This window comes from Nipponia nippon, unplaced genomic scaffold, assembly GCF_047370975.1.
Source record: "Nipponia nippon isolate SJK-2023a ecotype South Korea unplaced genomic scaffold, ASM4737097v1 scaffold_5, whole genome shotgun sequence".
Lineage (NCBI taxonomy): Eukaryota > Metazoa > Chordata > Aves > Pelecaniformes > Threskiornithidae > Nipponia > Nipponia nippon.
The window spans coordinates 77,242,872-77,265,071 of NW_028262369.1; the positions used below are offsets into that span (position 1 = coordinate 77,242,872).

The following is a 22,200-nucleotide window of genomic DNA, read 5'->3' on the forward strand; positions in this document are numbered from 1 at the left end:
GAAGAAAAAAAGTCTGTTTAGAAGCAGCAATCTCTTTCTTTCAGGTATAGACCCAATTGTAATTGTACTCAAAGAAATTAATAGCTGTATATTGTGCATTAAATATGTTAATAAGCCACATCTGGTCTGTGAAACATTCTATCAATACAATTGTTTCTTAGAGCAATACAGCTAATACAGGAAAAGTTACTTTTCAGTTTCAATAAAACTCAGAAAAATCTATAAATTCATAATATGAAGTTACAGAGATTCTGAAAATCATTCTAACCTTAGAAATAACTAAAATAGATTGGTATTATATCTTTCTCTTTTAAAATCTAGTTTCAGGATTCACACTAAAAGTTTCATAAGCAGTATAAATGGATATTTATTTGTCTTTCAAAGAACTGCATAGATTTGTGGTAGAAAAACATTTGTTGCAAACATGAACTTCATCAGTACCTTTAAGTGTTAACAAATTTTTACTGTAAAGGAAGATAGTTCATAGCTCTTAGTCCTATCATTTCAGATTAGTTGCACAATAAATTAAAGTCAATACTGAATCAATTTATACTGGTTCACTTTCTAAGATTATATTCACAACCTAAAAATAAAAAAGAATATGAAAAATTGCAGTCTTGGAATTTCCATGCTCTGTATGCCAAAAATCTTTAAATCAGCTAACAGAGAGTTTTCATTTGTTCTTTCCCTCAAAAGAAGGAAAAAAGTAAATTTCCCCAAAAGTAAATTTAATGGGGAAAAAAACAACCAAACAAACCAAAAATTTATAATATATAAAATGTATTTTTTGCACTTCTATTATTAATCATAAAAATCCTACATTCATAAAAGCAGTAACCAATTAAGAGTTTCAACTCTGCGGTTCATTTAGGTTGTTCTTAAACTACAGTATTATATTATTTTGGAATTATTCAACATATTCTATGGCGAAACTACTCCTTTCTGAATTAAACTCTCATTATCTGGAGAGCTGAAATTTGTATGCACCAGATTTCAGTTTTTACCGTATCTGGATTGTAATGACACTGACATTGTTGCCTTCTCCCATTTTTCCCATGGTACCACTGATAATAAGTATCTGTGATCCATTCTTGACTTTGTGTGGGTTTTCATTAAAAACAAATTAAAAAACTATCTGAGTGGCATGTCACTGTATCAATAACAGTTTCCCCATATGGGCTTTGTCACAGCAAAGATATAGGAATCTTAGGATAAGGTAGACAGAACAACACAGCATCCATAACATAACAAAAAGTTTACCTGAAGAAAAGTATTTACTTTTTTTCCTTCAGATAATTAATAATAATAATAATGCTATTGCTAGTATATTTGGGGGGAATTTTCTTAAATAATTTTCTGTCTGTTTTGAACACTGTTTGTTTATCATACGTTAGCTGCACTTCACATAGGCTTTGGGATTAGTAGATAGCAAGGAAACAAATATTGCCTTGAAAAAAATGAACAACTTCATTCCACCTCAGACTAACCAGCAAAGCTGTATTTTGTGGCCTAATTTTCCACTCACTAAGAGCACAGGGATAGCCGCCTTGAAAGAAAGAACACCAATATACATGAAAAGTTCACTGTAGAACTGCACAAAAGGCAAAGAAGCACCACAAAGCTAAACTGTGAGCTGTGACTGACACCTGCAGCATCTGTGACATGCTCTACTGTACAATTTTATAAAACCTACAACATACAAGATGTGTGCTAAGGCTCCCTATGATAGCTCCCAATACTTTCAATACACGTGACCTTTTCCAAAAGCATCTATCATCAAAAAACTCATCAAAATCAGCAAAATTGTTATAAACAACATTGTATTAGTGATTAAAGAGCAAATGACATCAGCATTTTTGCTTTAAAACAACTTTAAATACGTTTTAAGGTTCAACATTTTTAAGAAGGGAACTTAACCTCCACTCCCCCGATATTTCTGATAGGAAACCAACAATCTCTGAATGCTTAGCAGGAAAAGTCATATACATAGCAGAAATTACTCTGCTTATACCAATTAAAAGTGAATTAAAAAAAAAATGTAACTTGAGAAATCCACAATCGGATTTATTCTCCTCCATCATGAGCCTGTACAGCGCTATCTAAACTAAAAAATTCTGACCACTGGCAAATGTAGCATATGTTAAAACAGAGGAGACCACTGGCATATTTAATCTTTTAATGCCAGGGTCTAAAACTATAATGCAGCTCCTGTAGAGAAAAAAGCATGAACTGCAGAAAAATATTGCATTACGATTTTCTTCAAATTTGCTATGAGAGTTTACAAGCATTTTATTTTAGCTGCAGATGTTGCCAAAAAAACAGTACAAATTATGGCTATGCAATTTAAAGAATGAAATCTGATATTGTCAGAGCATTCAATGGCAAGCACGTTTCATTCACACATTGGTCCTTCATGCCTTAGTCACGCTGCACCATTAACTATGCTCAAGGCAACATATTTGCAGACAGGTGATATCAGTGCTGTTTCCTCAGTCAGTGTAGCTAGTTGTGGGTTTATTTTCTTTCTGATACCCTTACTTTAGTACTGCTTTAGGACAATTACTAGGAGTATAATACTGCTCTTTCTCAGGAAAAAAAGAAAGCCAAAAAACCCCATCTGTCTGCACTGAGGAGAGAAGCTGAACTAAAATGCTACAACCAGCAACTGTTTCTTAAATATAGTTAGTGTCCCTAGATCTGCAACTTTAGGACACTGTCACACCATCTGACAGCTCTACATAACACCTAAATTTGTCCAGTCACCATTTAAAACAAGGCTAGCAATACAATTGGCACTAGAGTAGGCCAGGCTAACAGGATGCCTTCCAATTCCCAGAACACTTTTCAAATCAAGTGTAATGCTTACAAAAATGCAAACTGAAGTTCACTAACTTAGCACAGTAACGTATTAATGAAGTCTTCTCAGCATGGATACCAAAGTACACACAGATTATAGAATGAAGAACCTCAGCAGTACATTCTCCACACAGGAAAGTTTTAAGGGAATTCACATGTAATCAGAAACTTAATTTTTAAGTGATCTTGATCCATCTGCAAATTCTAAACCCCTTACAGCTGGTGATGAGACAGGAGTAAAGGACAGTAATTTAAAATCTCAGAGTATATTAAGGATAGACTCTCTTCATAAATGCTGGCAATAAAAGCAAGTTTAAGGCTAAGCAAGCAACATCTGCAGTATACAAATAAATTCCACAAGAAATTTCTCCTAAGTTATTTCATTAGAAGAAGCCCGCAAGAAAGAAATACAGGAGTATGTAATCATGCAGAATACGAAGCACTAAAAAGAAGTAAAAAGACTTCTCTTTTTGTCCAAACTTATTTAAAAGAATTATTACTTTGCTTACAGTATAAATGTGTTCATATTTCATTACAAACATTTAAAAGGTTAAATCACTTTTTTCTGCATAAACTGCAAATAAATCTGAATTTACCTCCCAAAGTGCTTTAAAGTCCTTCTGCTCAATTCGAAGGAGCTCGCTACATTCTCTGGTAACGATGGTAGCATGGCGAGGAGTGTTATCTAAAATGGACTCTCCAAAAGCAGTTCCTATTCCCAGAGTGCATATTGTCACAGCATCCTTTGAATTAAAAATAAAAGGACACATATTAAATATTCCAGGATGTTTTAAGAGTCTTTATGTCACATTTGCTAACAGCACTGCCTTAAGATTCTTCTTTGCTTTAAAAGAAAATTAATTAAAAGTGCCAACAGAAAAATCAATATGCTGATTAACAACACAGAAGCCTCAATGTGGAAGCAAGTAGGACTTCTGTTTTCTATGACCATCAGCTGAATGAGACATTTCTGTCTGCAAAGCAGAGAACACAAGTCACCTGCACCTTTGGAAGAAAGTTATGACCTCTGTTCATCTACCTCTAAAGACTGTTGTGATGATGAGGTCCTTTAGAAATGTCAGAGGTGATCAGAAGATAACTAGCATCAGAAATGCAATCTTGGAATATAGATTTCTGCCCTATATAGACTACCCTCAGAAATAAAATTTAACTGTTATGTTTTCTCAGTAAACAGAACTTTCAATTATAATATCCTCTTGTATTTATAATGCATTTCTCTGTTGCACAAGGTCTCTGCACAATGCAGTCGTACAGTTTAATCAACTCTTGCCCTTTCTGTTGAAAATGCCGGTAAATCTCTCAATTGTTAATGGATGCCTGTCAATGAAAAAAATTAAAAAAAAAAAAAAATTCTTTTCACATAAGTTGGGGATTTCAAGAAAACCATTAAAAGTCCAAAACAACCTGGAATAGAGTATTCAGGATGGCCCCAAACATGTGGTAAAGTCCACTTCAAAAGGGTCTATGTGATCACATGCCATTCATGTGATGGAATGATGTCTAAATCAATCCCCCTTGGCCAGGAACTCCTCTGTAATAGTTCCAATACAAATTATGAGCTGCTGCAGACAAAAAATTAGAATACTTGAAATTAAATAACTTGCTGAATCAAGATCTTTAGATACATGTTCTATTTTAGGCTTACAAGTTGCTATGCTCCTGAGCACAGGCTTGAAGCTGAACACTTTCATATGTCTCTTTCTAAGTTGGGCCTTAACTGACGGTCTTTTGAGTAACTAAAAAAAATAGCAACAGCATTAAAATTTTAAACTGATACAAACTGCACTTTACTAAGGAAATCATACATGCACACAGACAAATACATATAAACATATACAAACACATGCTAATTTTACTTGATACAACATTAGAAATATAGTTTAATTCTAAAATGTAGGATTCATGAAATGTCTATAAAAATAAAAACAAAATTTTGTCATCCCATCCACTATGTCCTTGTGGCTGATAATCCAGGAGACATGCATGAGCATATTACAGCATCATTTTCTGTGTTTAAAATTGCATTGTTTTCCTTTCATGCATCTAATAAGTGGTAACAGGCAAATGTTATTAAGATCAAGTTAGTAGCTTTATAATTGCATTACAAAGACAAATGCCCATAATAGTCCAGTTCCCTGAACCATAGCAAATTGCTTTTGCACAGATATTACCATATAAAATTATGTGTTCAGGAAAACAAAATCAATTATGTCTTAGAAAAGATCTAGGAAGAATTTACCAACTGTCAGAAATAAATTTTCAAGGAATGCAAATATGAACAGGCACTGTTTAAAAGAAAGAATATTTGGAAATGAGCACCTAGGCAGCTAAATAGAAGTCTCTGCAAACAGCCTATAATACAGGCTATACACTAAAGTTCTCCCTTAACAAGCTTACCTTTCAGAGCTGAAACGCTATATACATGCTACCATATTCACAATTGCACTCAAAGGAGCTACAAAGAAAATGTGCCTACTGCTCACACAAAATTTGATCTCCAGGTCTCCAATACATTATTCTCAACTTTATTTAGAAAGTTCAGATAAAAGAAATTCCGTTCAGGGCAGAATAACCAACAGCCTGGCAGAAAAAGACACTTTTACATTATGTGGATCATAAGCAATATTTACATCTTCCAACTTCCTTCCCACTCCCTCCCCTCCCTCCAAAAAAATAAACTCCTTTTTTGACTCTTTACAACTTTAAAGAATATATCTTTAAAGACAGAATAGAGAAGAAGAGAGAAGGAAAGGTGTTGGTTAAGGAACCACTTTCTAAGATAACTTCTGATGAGGCAGCTGTTCAGCCTGAGAAATAAATTAACATTGTAGGGTGTTAAGTCAAGGAGTTGGAAAGATCCTATCTATGTTCATTAAAGAAAAGTCCAGGCTTCTATCAAGTGAAAGTTCTTTCAGGTTTTTTCCCCAGCCATCATTGCTCCCCATTGAGATGCAGTTTCACAGCCAGCTAGGGAGCAAGCCCATCTGTCTTCTTCAAGACTTCAGAGCCCCATTTTCTCTCTGCCCTTTGTTTATACATCTCCAGCCTCCTGGGGAATCAGGTGTGTGTTTCCTATTACGCCTGTTAACCTTACACTCAAGAATCTCCTGCTGTTCAGTGTAGACTTCAGGAGGATTGCTGGCAGCTCAAAACTCAGTTTGCTGTTCCTCTCTGCAATCCCAGAAGCAGCAGGGGGTTCTAGCTGCTGGTCACCAGCTAAAATTCACACAGCTATTTAAAAGGCAGTATTAAAGACTTAAAAAGATGAGATTGTTTCCATTGCTGTCTGTCCTCTGAACACACTATAAAATGGTAGTGTTCAAATCAGAAGCTGTTTGTGTATTCAGTTTCACTGACTCTCACTGGCAGGAGAGACACATGCAGTGAACGAGTTATTAAACCTCCCCCCTGCCCCCAATCTAAAACATTATTGAATTTGTAAGACCATTCTATGGAATGGATGAGAATCAGAAACAAGGCTCTGCCTTATTCCCTCCCCCACCATCACAAGGTACATCCCTGCATGCTCCTCCCTGACTTGTGACACTTTCTATTTTTCAACCTGGCAAACAGAATTTTTGTACTGTGTGTAAACAAAATCATGGTGTCTGAAAGAGAAATGAAGAAAATAGGAGAAAAAATTATGAGTGCTAGGTTGAAAGAGATTGGGTACTTTTCTCTGAAATTTTAGTTTAGTCACTATTTTGAGTTTATAAGGGAGTTGATGTAGCTAGTTTGTTTTTAATGTCATCATTTTCCCATACCTTGTACCTCTAACTCACCTCTGCACCTGTCCCTCCAGGACTCCATACCATCTCCATGTTTCATTGGAGATCTGCAAAAGCTGGCGTTTTGAAAAGTTTGCTTATTATTACTTCGACATAGTTCAGTTTGTCCTCAGTAAAATTTTCCTTTTATAACAGAGAAACCAAAGGATACACATGAAAGTGAACTATTTGTTTATGAAGTGATTTTCCTGGTCCATTACCTCCACTGGAGTATGTTTCAGCCATTCAGATAGGAAATCTTTATCAAACTACTTTTAAAGATTGAAATAGAAATATCTTCCCACACTAGAACTGCAGTTTGCCAACATATATGTTAGGCCATCCTCTTTACACAAGACAAGGTGATTTGCTTAAAGGAGGCATTATGCTTCTAGAAAGACTGTGACCAACTTCTCTTCTAGTTCCTAATTAAAATCTTTACAGATCAGATTAATTGTACTGTAATAACATTCATTATTTCCATACCTTTCTATCTGATCCTCTAAAAGCTGCCTGCAATGTCTTGGACTTTTTGCTAGGTTACCTGGCAGACAGAATTGAAATTATTTTTCTGTATTAACTTTCAGTAAGCTAAAATTCACACAGCTATTTAAAAGGCAGTACAACCATGACACTGTAGAGCTTAGCATGGGCCAACAAACCCTGCTTCTCAGCTGAGTACATTAGTCAGGCCAATCTCTGTGTTAGAATGGGTAGATCAGTTCTCATGCTAAAACTAAATAATTTAAAGCTAGCTTGGGCATATTTACACTACACTACAGACTACAGTACAAACCTATGTCGCGACTTCACATAGGTTACCTCCAAAATACATAATGGCTATTTATATGCATACATAATGTCATTCACATGCAGAAAGCAGTATTGCAAGGACTGTCCTGTTTAAATCCACTTCCTTCAAACAGCCAGGAAATTCTTCCCTTTCTTACATGGACATCTGAACCTCTTCCTTCACAGTCATTCTTCTCAGCAAGCCCACTAACTTATTTGGCTTTTGCTCACCAGCCCTCTGCATCTTCCTACAACTGACACTGCTGTACCACCCAAGCACCCACAGCTCCTCATTTAAAGCTTTTCTAAAAAAGGCTAATTGTTTGTAAAGTTAATGCCCTGTGTTGGCTTTGGTCTGGATTTAAAATCTGAACAGCTTAAAAAAAAATCCAACAAAACACAGGCAAGATAAACTTGCAATAGCCCCCAGCGCACTACGATTCAGCTGGCAGACTACAACAAAACTGCAGATCAGATTGCTATTTGGTCTTTGTCCTTCTTCTCTTCATCCCTTCCTGTTTTATCAGATAGGAATATAAATCTTAATCATTTGGGGTAAAAGGCTCTGAATCTAATTCAGTAAAACACAATGTTGCAGAATCTGGCAAAGATGTCACACTGATGCTTTTGTCATAATGCATTTATTCCCAGCTTTATTCTGAGACATTACCTACAGTCATCCTTCAGAACCTGTTCATTTTCAAAATAGAGTTCAACAATTAAACATACACAAGGCAGTCAGCAGTATTTTTAAGACAACACCAAACAAGGAATATCTCTAAGAGGAACTTTTATTACTGTATACCTCAGTTGTAACATTGGGTAGGTAACAGTGCCAAATAAAAATTAAATTCAGCAGCTGTTCATAACTGAGCATAAAGACCTCTTTGTGATAGATTCTAAAGAGGCTGCATTTTCTGTTTATTTTGAAGAGGACTTACTAAGTCTTTGTGTGACTTTTAAGTACAATATTTATCAGGGTGTCTGTTACAAACTAGTTGAGGCAATGCCAAAACAGTTCATTACACTTACCTCTGCAATTCATACTGTGACATTTTTACCTTAAAAAAAAAAAAAATCCTCTTCAGTCTCTTCTTGATTGTTGAATAGCCAGAAAATTCATAAATAATTTGTATAGAAAGCAGACCAGCCACCACTCAGGATGTACTGGATGGGTAATCCTGTCAGAACTCTGTATTGTAAATTGTATTGTCCCATTTCAACGGCAAATGAAATTACCATCATGATCAGCAGCACCTAGCGTATTTTACCACCTCAGTGGAACAGAACTAACAGTAACAGAGAAATCTGCTCGGGTCAAACTCTTTAAAACAGGTATATTGTAAATAGTTGAATATAATTTTCAAATGAGCCATTTTAGTATTAAATATTGCCTGTACTCTGTTATGTATTCTAACACTGCCCTCTTGTGACACAACACAGTTTTGCAAGCAGTCAGAAAGGATTTTTCCAAACCAAGATGAAAGCAAGGCTTTATCTATGAGATCCTAAATATGTGTGTTTGTCCTTATTAGAACATTTAAATCAGTACATGGAATGCTTCCTCTTATCGTAATAGCAAATAATAAGTAATGTTAATATTTCTGTTTATATGAATTCTCAACTTGGTCCTAATCGGCATTACTAACATTTTCTGTGAGAAATCGCAGGTATCTGCACAAATAAGCTAATGTGCAGCAAGAATGTGTATGAATTAATACTTCACTAGCTACATGGAAGTCTTGATACATTAGTGCATTTAGATATAATTTCCAGTGCAAGATATGTAACTACATGCCTCTGTAGGAGCAAAGGCCATTAAGACATTCTTAGTAAGCACCAAGTACACAATAACTTACTGTAGTTTTAATGGGAGAAAGCTACCAAACACCAAAGGTGACTGCACAAAGAGTTAGTACAGAGTAGCTGCCACACAATGCATTTATTCCCACATTGCTGAAATTTAAGTTCCCCCGGTAGATAGATAAACACCTAGCAAAAGCAGGACTAATAAATTTTTAATTTATTTTCCATATTTACATTAACACTGTAGGCATCATCATATAATCATAGGATAATTCAAGCTGCAAGGAAACTCAGGAGGTCATCTAGTACAACCTCCTGCTCATCTTGAGTATTAAAAGATTATTAGTCGTGTCTAAGACTTTTTAACCAAGAGGACCCTAAATACAAAGTTAGCTTCTCTCTTCCTAGAAAAGATGGTATAGTCCATCTGTACTTTTACATGAGACTACAAGCTTCTAAACTTGTAAACTCAGGTAAACTTCTGTATCTCTTCTGCTCTGCTGGAAGTCTTTCATTAGCATTAGTGCCATTTATGATATAATACGCACAGCAGAGTAATTAATCATTACTATGACTTTGCAAAAGAAGCTTTGGCTCCTGGGCGCTGTTATTGGAAAATGTGCTCCAGGGTAGGTGACAAGCATCCCTACATCTTAAGCACTGGTCATCCAGTCCTAGCTGGGAGCACAATGCTGGCAACTGGGTCTGTCAGGGCTGCCCGCCTATGGAGCTAAACCGTGTTTCCTCCACCATCTGGGTTTGTAGTGAGCACAGTAGGCAGGGAGTGCTAGCAAGTACTTCAAGCTCAAGAATGACTAGCACCATACCAACGAGGAAGTACAGGCAAGACTGGAACAGGGCACCCAGGAGCTAAAGGCAGGACAAGGAGCAGGAGACCAAGGACGGACAAGGAAGGACATCGTATACACACCAAGCTGGAGCAAAACCAGAGAAAATATTGGACTCAAATACTATTTAGGAGTCCCCAACCACCAAACTTATCCAGCACTGGAAAGGTAAATGCATGAGCTGCTGTCCTTTGGGCAGTGAGGCTGTATCCTATGGCAACTAGGCAGTGGTAAGAATTCAGTTTATTGCTCCTGTGAGAAGGAAACACGAGGTTAAGAAATTACTGCAAATATAATTTCTAGAACTAGAACTACATGAATTGTAGTTCTGTAGTTTCCTATTGGCAGGAAAATGCAGTGAATCTGAATAAGCAGAAAAAAATATTTACATTAGATTTCTTATAAGGTTGAAATGTTCCATCCTCCATCCAATGGAACAAATCAACACTCCAAACAGATTCTTAGTTTAACTTCCACATCCAGAACACTTTTGTGGATATATTTCTTTCTGATTCAGTAAAGAGCATTGGACCTTAACAACAGTGTAGTGCCATCTTTCGGCAAACACCAGAAAATATTCTTGATTGCTTTAGACCTGCACAGAAAAGAGTTCCAAATTGTGACAATACCAGTGACAGCCAGGCCATGCTGAGAATTGCTCAAATTAGGCTAATTATACTCTCAATCAGTCTCTACTTAGTATAGTGAAGAGGTTGCTAAAAATAATGATATGAAAGAAGTTCCTTTTGTATCTATCTTTTTACTGTAAGAAGTAGAAAGACCCAGCACTCACACGCTGCCCTGACTTGCATTCTGACCCAATTTCACTGGTGATGCACTGCTCAACAAAGTGAAAAATCTAATTTCTGTCAATCTTCTATGAGCAAGAAACCTTCCCCAATCAGCCAAACTCTGGGCAAAGAATACACCACCCCCACCCCCCCACGCATGCTATATTCAATCAAGGTGGGGAAAAGGGGTAATGTCTTCAGGTCCTGGGTAGCTATACCACTCATGTGAAGGCACAATGAGTCGCGTGTCAGAGGTACAACCCCATGCTGAGCTACATGATGGGACAGTCCCAGATCTCAAACATGGGAGTAGGGAATGGGGCACAATGCCTTCCCAGAAAACTCAGCTCAGAGCAAGAAGTGCATGGCTTGTCAGCATGACATTAGATGACATGGGTCGTTTTTTGTATTTACTCTAAATACCTGATTTTGTAACTCCAGGAGTGCCAAGATACTGAGAAATCACTTGCAATTTGGAGGGAATTTTAGTTGTTCTTCTATTTCTTAACACTTGAATAAATGTTACCTCCAGGCTTCTGGTCTAACCAAGCAACAGTTCCAATACTCTGCTATTACTATAATACTTTCCCATTCTTGCAGTGGAGACTGCAGTATGCAGTTACCAGACTGCGCTGTTGGTGGGTTTGGTTTGAACTTTCTGAACAAGGACCAAATTAAAATATTTCCAGGGAATGAATTAACAACTCTTAGATCTTTAGTTTAACTTCATATGGCTCTATTAGAAAAGATAGAGGAGTCTTGATTCACATTAAAATGTAGACCTCTCTTCAGAGCATTACATTTCAGTTTTCTTGAAATCAATGGCATGATTTGCCTCCATAGACAAAGGACAACTGCGACTAAAGGAAACTCAGAGAAACATGCTTGTGGTAAGACAAAATATCTGTATGATATAAGTCGTTATCAACCTCAGCATAAGTCATACCCTTACTTTTTACTACTGACTGGATGGTTTCAATGAAAAATCTGTTTTACCTGGTGGTTGCTTGTATCAGAAACCTTCACATCCAGTGAGCCTGTCAGAACAGCATACCAGTTCGTCCCAATATCACCTTGACGGAATACTGGAAAGATGAAATCTTGTAAATAAGAGCTATCTCTATGTTTAGCAACATTAACAAACATTTTCCCTCATATTACTGTACTATTGTACTCACTGCTGGCACTATAGAATTTGCCATATCAGACTACTTACTTAGTATTACAATAATATTTCCAATGACACTGGAAAACACATATTTTAGTAAACTGGTCGATACACTACAAAAACAATGAAAGCACATAGAATTGCTTCACTCTTCTCCAGTTTGCTTCTCTTTTACTGCTATCTTAGCTAATACACAAAACAAACAACAACAAAAAAAAACCAAAACAGACTTTCTGAACAATGTCCCTTTGAAATTCAGCGTCTTCCAATGCAGACACAGCTGCCACTGACTTCAGCAAGAGTTCTGGCTGAGAAGCAACTGCAGGACTTTGATGTTCAGGCATTCCAACTCTGTGATTACAGTGCATCAGAATTCCTATTACTCTAAGCAAACCCCAGTGCTGTGTGCCTAAAGCATGCCAGATTTACCTGAGGGGTACCAGAGACTCTACCAAACACCACAGGTCTCCATCAGCTATTACCCTGGTACACCTCTGGGAACTCACACATTCCCCTCACAGGACCATCACTTATTTCCATCTCAGCTTCACAGACCAAGCACAGCTGCCCACCTTCATCTGGCACACGGGCTGCTAGAGCAGGCACAGAGCAGTTGCACCCCACAGCAGTATGCACCTCTGCAAATCTGTCTTGTGCTATCCAGAGTGACTGCAAACCATATGCTATCAGTGATATGCCTAGGTGATACACTTTTGCCCCTGACATCACAAGGCACCTACAAAAGAGATCAATAATACATTTACAGGGGAAGAATGTGGCTTAAGTGCAATGACTTGCTTCTAATCTTTCAATAAAACAGTGGCAGGGTCCTAAATCCAATAATGTGTGCCTTGTTACCATAGATTCACTACACAGTGTATTTGTAGAGCAAGCAGCACTTTAGTCCTGCCTTCCCCCATAAACATTTTTACGGCCGTTCCACAGATTGTGCTCTCTCATCAATCTCCTAGAGACAATCCCAGCCTAACCCCCAATTTTATCTACATAAAACAGATCTGCATACGAAGCTCTCTTACATGTGATTCCTTTTTCCAGATTTTCGTAATATCCACAGAGACATATTTGCTGGAGAAGGTTTGGATGAAATTTCTCAAAAGCTTTCACTTCTTTCAGTCGTGTGAATATTATATCTACATCTTCACTGGAACGTTCCAAAGGTCTGCAAGAAAACAAAGGACAAAATTCTCAAGGGCTTTGTCAGAGAAACATCCCCCCCTGCATGCACCAAACTTACAAATGTTAGCATTAAGTGTTATGCTATAACATAAACCAATTAAAATGCATTTCACAGGTACATAACCCTTCCAAAACATCCTAACAACTGTCCATTATCAACTTGAGCATGATTATTATCATTTCAACACAGGCAGTGTCCAGAAGCCCCATTTGGCACCAAAGTCCTGCTGTAGCAATTACTGTAAAAGTATATATGATGATACATTCCTTACCCTAAAGAGCTTAGAATTATATATGGTTTTAAGTTTGTAAGGGAACACGAATAAACAGATGTCCAAACATACAAGAGGTCTGTGGAATCGGTGCTCAAAATAGAAATTCTCTATCTATAGCTAAAAGAAAAGCTTTAGATATCAGCAGTAAGTCCTATATCCACATCTCTCTCCCACATTTTACTGGGTACAAACTAACTTGAGTGTTCTGTTTTCTCTTCTCATTTGCAAGCAAGTTCGCAGTTCCTGTATCTTAATGTTGGACAAATTAAATATGCAAGCAAGAATCTTAACTCTTCGTTGGTAAGGGTAAAGAGTTTTAATCCAAATATTTAAAATATTTAAAATCTATGACAGTAACACCTTTAAAAAAAAAAAGATTTCAAGAAAAATAAAATTATAGAACTCTCTCCAACAAAGTAGCATGTGGACCAGCAGTTCAGCAGGTTCAGAAAACTACTATGTATTTATGAAACTAAAGTGAATTAGTTCCAAAACATACATTTTAAGTGTGATTATCAAACGTTATGGATCTGCAAGTAAGCCAACCACTAGCTGACAGCATTAGAAAGAATCTTTCATAACAGACTAAATGCCTACCACTATACACAAAAAGAAACACAGAACGTTCCTAGGAGATCATGCTGGATCAGATGCAGAAATCATTTATGTATAAAGGAGCACCAGAAAGATAGACAATTGTCTGATCATTAGACCTATCACTCACTCAAATGCTGCAAGTTAATTTTACTGACAAAAATGTTCTTTTAGCCAGTGGATGAGCTTCTAAATAAACAGAAGTCAGGTAGCTTACAAGAAACCAAGATTAAGTTCACAAATACATATCTTTATCATCTTATTGTTACACCCACAGTGTAAGCACTCCTTCCAACAGGAATTCTTTTTAAAGATTCCTCTTTGGAATCAAAGACTTAAGGGATCCAAATCTTTATGTCAGGGAAGAAGCCCGGATCCTACTCACATTGAATCTCTGTCTCTCATATTTCTTCTTCAATTAAGTCTAGGAGGGATTAAATCTCTATCCTCATTTATACTCCAGCTTACCCTTATTAACTACAGATGAGAATAATAACTCTCTGGTGTATACAGTTGCTTCTACATCAGAGTGACATCCTCTTACCACTTCAAACCACAACCAACTACAACAGCTCCCTTTTGAAATAATTCAAGTAAGATTTTCACCAATTCCTTTTTTTTAACTGTGCACTAGCTGACAGGTACTAATAAGCATTAACTCTCTTGTCAAAATCCTTTTAAGAAGATTAGGAGGTGCAGCTTGCAAGCAGATTTAAAATCCGTTTATACAAGATCCCTACCCAAACTACACTAGCACTTGGAACACTAGCTCCCTTAATTTATGGACTCTCAAAACTAACAACAAAACCCAACAAGGAAAAAAAGGGAAATCATTCTCAGAACATCCCCTTTTCCTAGAAAAACTGTGTCTGAGACTGTTACATTCACACAACTCCTCATAGCTGACTCCATTCAAGTCCATCAGTTCATTTGCATAGAATTGACTGTAGGATCTCAGTGTTTAGTGGTTTTAATTGTTCGATGCAGTCAGGCAGGGAAAAAGCAAACAGCGTTAGCAAACAACACGCATCAGGTTGTATAAACTTAATCACCGCAGCTCTCAGTGCTTTCTGAAATGCGAGTGCAGAAATCTCTTCCACTTTTGGTCCTGTCAAAAGGACAAGATTTGGGGGGATTTAATTCATAGACTGTGTAGCTTTTTTTCCTTGACAGTTGCTGAAGGCTCAAGAGACAGGGTTTCCATGTAGTTCAGAAGAGGGTGAGAGTCGGGCTCACTTCTATTGATGTGGCAAGGAGTGCCTTGCGTCAGGCAGATAAACTGCAGAAAAAAGCTCTTTCTTCTGACAAAATTGCTTCATGACCCCCGTAAAGTGAGTCATCATAGAAGAACAAGCATTCTCACAGGTAGCTGAACCACACTTTTCAGAGTTTTAAACATCAGCACAGCAGTGAGAAACCAAACTCCATATTTATTGGAAAAGACAAATTAAAGTCATGTGTTCCTAGTGGCTTACTTTAGCAAGCAGCTGCGCTACAGTGCTTTGCATTAGCAGCAGTTACTTCCACCTGGAGTACATGAAGTGGGCATTTGAAGGAGAGACACGCGGACATGCTCTAAACAAAAAGAGGAATCCAAACTTCTAAGTAATATGCATAGTAGTAATCTGAAAATTGTTATTCTCCTTATAATGTTTCTTAATAATTCATTACTGCAAGCCATTTGTTTCAGTAGCCTTTCTTCAAAATATATTGGGTTTAATATTACTGTGTGCAACTAAATTTCCATAAATATTTTTGCTGGGATGGCACACATTTTGATCCAGCACATTTGGTAACAAAGCTAGAATCTGGGAGAGGCTTTCACTGAATGATTTAACCATTAATCTATCTTAGAAAAGGTACTTCTCCTCCAGCTGTGGTTTACCGGAAAAAAAAAAAAAAAGGCAGCGGCCAGCACAGAAACATGCAAGGAATCTTAACTGTACCCCAGAATAACAGCTTATTAATGAGACTCAAATGAGACACACAGACAAACACCTACTTTAAGATCTAGCTTTTTGGTTAAGATAGTGAATAAGCTTAAAAACAAACTAGGATCCAAGTTGTTTGAGAATAAAATGCCTTTGGATTTGATCAGAGCTCCTGGGAAATGTCCTCAATGTTTAGGAGTAAGGAATTAACTAACACTAGGTGTACCAAGCTGAGATGGTCCTTCCTCCTTACTAGGACATGGCATTTTGCCTGTGTAAAAACTCCAGATTGCAGTGTATCGGTAATAATAGTAGCACTCAAATGCATTTCTATTAAGTGCTTATAATCTATAACAATGAGACTGGTTTCAAAAGGATAGTTTTACGTAGTGTGAGAGCATACTGGGAATAATAAATACCATGGCATCAATTAACTGCTTCTCCACATGCCTGCAAAACTCAGGCAAAGTTTGACCACTTTCTACAAATTATCTTTTAATAAAATTATCATCATTGTAACTGTTGTCATCATCATTAAATTAACATTAATGAATCTATTTATTATGCCAAATTTTGTTTTCTATTTCCTAAGTACAAGCTGCCTAGCATGGAACAATATCAGTACAGGACAACATAAATTTACTTCCTCATTGCAGCTATCTTACTAAACTGCTGTAGACTTGGCTTTTTTAAAGCATAGTTTGGAATAATATTTAAACAGCTAATATTATAATATATTCCTTAGAACATTAATGATCAAACCTATTAATTAGAAAAGCACTTCTGATGGCAGACAGAGAATTATTCGAGCTCTGATGTCACTGTAGTCACACTAACAGGAGGCAGTGGTATTAATCCAGAAAGGAATCATTCCCCAAACCAGGGAGATGGGCTGCAAAAGTCAGCCTCAAGGAGATTAATCTCCCTACACCCCCTACATGGCTCCAAAAGCCTCTGAAAAGGCTTTTCCAGAGACCGCATCAGAGCACCTGAAGTCACTCCTCTGGGGTCATCACTGCTGCTCACTAGAGAGCAATCTCAGTTAGCCCCACTCTGCTAAACTAGTGCTGGTGATTACGTCCTTCTGTTCTGTTCCGTTCTGTTCTGTGACATTGATGCTGGTATGCTACTGGTGCCCCTCACTGCTGATAGTGCAGTTATAACTTGATACCCATCAGCATAAGAAGTTAAAAAATGCATTTCAGTGAGACGTCAACTACCACTGGATTTTTCTACTAAAGCTTCTGTCCTTTCCTAAGTGTCCTCCTGTTTCTGAATGCTTTAGCCCAATGTATGGAATAGGACCACAGATGAATCTAAAAGTGTAGACAACTCTCTCAAATCAATTAAAGTTCTTCAGCTCTCAACAGTTTGGTAGAGGTATCAGGTAGAGTAGAAGTATTTTAAGGCAAGGCCATCCTTCTTGTAGAAAATCTATGACTCTATCCAGTGAAGCACCCACCAACTACCTAGGCTGCCTCACCCAGTTTAAAATAAATTTTAAGTAAAACAAACTGTGCAAGTGTTACATTTGTCTTCATCTTTTTTGCTTAAAAACAGCTTCTTACTCCTTTTTCCCAAGTTTTCAGTATCTTTGTGGGGCAGCTGCTGCTATATCTCCATTTCCCTTGTCTGCAGGGTACAAGCCCAGAAAGAGCTTTAGTAGCTGCTGTAGTAACCACACTTCACTAACTGGCCTGGCAACCATAACTACGTAGGTATCATGCCATGACCATAGCAAATGCCAGGACAAAATCGTGCGGGAGGAATGACTGATTTGGAAATGAAAACTTCACACTTAGTATCTCTTACCATGAAGGATAACACATGTGCAACACTTCTACACTTCCCCTGCCCCCAGTCTTCAGTTTAATATGATTGTCCCTAAATTTGTATCTCAACAGGGTACCGCACTGACATCCCATTTCACTGTGGCCAAAGTAAGGTGGGCATTTCCAGTGTTGCAAGCAGGGCTACAAAATGATTAGGAAATGATGAAAAGCAAGAGTATTTAATGTATTTTTCACTACCCTACAAGCCTTTCTGCTTTGTTTGACCACTGAACGCCTTATCCAGCTCCTAATTTATATTACTAATTTGCTCCCTCAGAGCACAGTAAGTTTTATCTGGCAGTAACGTTTTCACACATCATCTATCTTCTCCTTCTGCTTCTTCAATACAACATCACAGAATACATATACAAGCAACAGCAGCAATGCTAGTTATACATCTCTATTCAATTATATCAATAAGGCTTCTTTAAAGGGTATTTTATCCCTGATTTATTTGGTTGTGAACATTTCAGGCATGTATTTTATAGAGATAAAACAATTTTCTTGACAATGTCTGCTTGACTATCTGTAAAAGGACATTATAAAAAAACTTGCCAGAAGTGTATCTTCAGAAGGCTGTTTCATATCTTTAAGTGCAAACTATTCAAGCTCAAAGTTTAAATACAGACAGAGGATAATTGCTACAATTCTTCACATATACAATTTGGGCAAGTATTTCTGTTCATGTGTAGCATATACAGCTTTATAAAAGAAACTATTTTGATGGTGTTAAGATTAAATATTTGAATGTTTATGTATGCTGTGAAAGACTTGTTAACCTAGAAGAAAGGAACAAGTTGGAGTTTTTTGTTTTGTTTTTATCAAGTTTATCTAACTATAACCTATTACTTATATGACATGTCCTTTTTTTAGGTTCTTCCTCATAATTTGACACTTGAAAAAGAAAAAACAGAAGACAGGTAGTTTTACCTTCTTTGCCAAGATGCCTCTAGAATTTTTAAGTGTTTATTTCTATAACATCTGCTCAAAAATCTGAACCCTGCTCTAACTAAATGAAAACACTGAGGTCCATTTCCTTTCCTTGCTCTTTTTAACTCTTTAAAAGGGCAATATTGCATTTCAGACAGCAATGAACAGCCCACAAAGGATGAGCAGATATGATGTATTTCTTTCACTGGCAAGGCTGTTTGTAGAAATAGTATCCCACTAAATAATAGACAAATAAAACTAGTTCATCTCTGGGTTAAAACTGAAGCATCTATTCAAAGATGCAAAGGCAAATTCTATGAGCTGGAAGGTACCAGTAACCACTACCATGGACCATTTGATGAATTTTAATAGTATTTTAAAGTATGTTCTGCTTTGAAACGTGAGCAAGGAGAGAACAGCAAGGAATGCCATTGAAACCAGACCATTCCTCTGTGCTACCTGTACTTTCTCCTACCCTTTCCTGACATGCAGTAGGATGCAGAAGAATACTAGTACCAAGATACCATTTTCCCTTAGTGAGAGCAGGACAACACTGAAGCACCTCCCTCCTCCAGGCAATGCTGTAAGGCTCTTTCTTTGACTGTTAATTTCTCTTTGAGAAAGGAAAGTTTAAGAGAGGGATACCAGTGACCTATCAAAGCACTTTAGACCTGTGGTAAGAGATTTAAGTGCTAGATATAAATGAAGTTACTTTTAATCTGAAGTAATCTCCAGATAAGGGTTTACCTCCATGGGGACAGAAGGCAATCAACTCTCCCCAAGAGGCACTTTGCACTTGTTACAGTAGCATTACCAAACCCATGTTTTCAACATTCACATTTCAGCTTCTCCTTCCCTTGTCAGGGGAAAAGTCTCATCATGAGGCTTTCAAATAATAATCAAATTACAGTTCTTTTCTTTTGATTTCCATTTTATAAGACTTTGGGATTCTGGTTTTCTCATTTCCTCTGATGCACAGGAAATGAAAAATGATGAGAGGGATGGAACACCTCTCCTATGAGGGAAGGCTGAAAGAGCTGGGGTTGTTCAGCCTGAAGAAGAGAAGGCTGCGGGGGGACCTTATTGCAGCCTTTCAGTACTTAAAGGGGGCGTATAAGAAAGACGGCGACAGACTTTTTAGTAGGGCCAGTAGCGATAACAGAAGGGGTAATGGTTTTAAACTAAAAGAGGGTAGATTCAGACTGTATGTAAGGAAGAAATTTTTCACGATGAGGATGGTGAAACACTGGAACGGGTTGCCCAGAGAGGTGGTAGATGCCCCATCCTCGGAAACATTCAAGGCCAGGCTGGATGGGGCTCTGAGCAACCTGGTCTAGTTGAAGATGACCCTGCCAATTGCAGGGGGGATGGACTAGATGGCCTTTAAAGGTCCCTTCCATCCCAAAGCATTCTATGATTCTATGATTCCATGAAATAAAATTTTATTTAAACCCTGTTCCCTAGGATTCTTATACATACAAATCATTCCAGAGTTAAAAAAAAAATGCAACACAAGTAAAACTGCTGATGCTTAGTTTCCAACAAATTACTACTGTCGCCTACACTCAGAACCCCTGTGATAATCTCTCATGTCTTGCTACACAAGGCACAAGAAATGCTGTAGATAATCCTGATCTATGCAGGTACTGATTGACCAGTCAGTTAAATGTAGACCGATGGGCTGTCAGCTGTGGTCAAACAGAATTTGTAATAGTTGAGTTCTGTCTTCCTCAGTGAGGGCCAAAACTATGCAAATATGGGGGACTCTCCTTTACCTACACACTCATCTCATTATTATATTACTCAATTATATTTGTGCCTTCAACTCGGTTTGGCCAATGCACTGAAAAATTACCGGATGATTAGACAGAGCAACCAAGTACACTTCATTTCTTTACATACCCTGCTCTACAAATTATGCGTCCTTCCAACAGGTCAATTTTTAGGTCTGTATAAACAGTGGAATGGCAAAAGATGTACTTATTAAGTAATGACATTCATAAAGATTTATCTCAAGTTAAAAATACACTACCTGAACAGCAATAATAGGAAACAAAACATAAAAACAATTTTTTCACCTTCATATGCTTTTTAAAAATACTTCAAGAGAAAAAATAAAATTGCAAGGAAATTTTCTCCTTTCATTTCTGCAGATTTATATGTATGGTGCATGCTTTGCAGCCAAGGTGTGACTAAATCTTATTGAATAAACCCTCCAACTTTCATAAACGTGACCTGGAGCTCAGGACAGTTAAAATTCCATTTGACGGAAGTAGATCTGGATGAAATTACATTAACCAGCACTGTAGCTTCATAATAGACATTAAAAGCACTTTAACATGAAGACAGACTCTGAGATACATTGCAAATGAAATTTATAATTGAACAATATGCACAAGTGATGATATCCTTTGATTCAAACTCTGGCCACTGCCATCCACTATGCTAAATGCGCCTTTACCATTTAGGATCTGCATTGTTACAGCTAATGAAAATTTAAAACTTAGAGCAACTATGAAATAAGTTCTACAGATTTGCATTGACATACACCTTGATAACTGCTGAATTCAAAGATGAAGTGGAAAGTCAGTTCAGGAAACATTCATTGAGGATACAGATAAAGCAGCAGGAGCAGTAAGTGATCACACCAAATATAGCGCAGAAAATACTAAAAAAACAAAGGCAGTATCATAAGAATGAGGAGCTTGTTAAATGCAGCAAATTATAAGATGCAGACAAAAACAAGATGTCACACTGGATAAGAAAAAAATTTGTATTTGAAAAATATCTGGTGGCCACCTGACTTTGAGGGCATGATTTCAATTAGCTGGTTTGTTGGCTTTTTATTCCTTTGCTGGAATATGAGTTTTTGTTATAAAAGAAATTTAATCTGCTCAGAATACAGGATTTTAGAGATCAAATCCTAACAACATGCCAGAAATAACTCAGGCAATGACAGTTTAGGCAAGTTTTCAGTTTCATCTGGTAAAAGACAAAACCTACAGTGGCACAAGTATCACACAAATCATGCAGCCACTTCACAAGACTACCAACTAAATTTGAACATATCATGTCCTAATAGGCATATGCACATATTAGTTTGCTCTGGTGGGCCATAACAATGTTTATACACATGAAAGCTAGGGCAATCACTTTTTCTTCCTCTTAATACCTGTCCATAGAACAAGGGTGTAACTTACTGCAACCACATGCAACAAATAGAAGCTGATACTAGAAATGCCTAAGCCCGTGAGCAGAGAATAGAACAGCTTGAATTTGTTTAAAATACAACTCTTGCTCTCACTCTGAGTTATTTTGAATTCATATATTCAATAAAAGGCACAGACCTACAAGCTTATGGCAAGCTATATTGACAATTATTTTGGTCCCTC

General features: G+C 37.2%; 1 protein-coding gene across 3 annotated transcripts in view; it reads right to left on the reverse strand.

Moving 5' to 3' along the window:
• The window catches only part of RAPGEF4 (Rap guanine nucleotide exchange factor 4), a 156,692-nt gene that overhangs the window by 129,767 nt on the left and 4,725 nt on the right, over positions 1 to 22,200 (reverse strand). For 2 of the 3 annotated variants that reach the window (XM_087732456.1, XM_087732455.1), the window contains exons 2-4: positions 13,087 to 13,229; positions 11,878 to 11,966; positions 3,453 to 3,599 (exon numbers count right to left, since the gene is read on the reverse strand). In XM_087732456.1, the coding sequence (XP_087588582.1) occupies positions 3,453 to 3,599; positions 11,878 to 11,966; positions 13,087 to 13,229 (379 nt within the window). Of the gene's footprint in view, positions 1 to 3,452; positions 3,600 to 11,877; positions 11,967 to 13,086; positions 13,230 to 22,200 lie in introns of those variants that run through there. The other variant, XM_087732460.1, reaches the window with a different exon arrangement.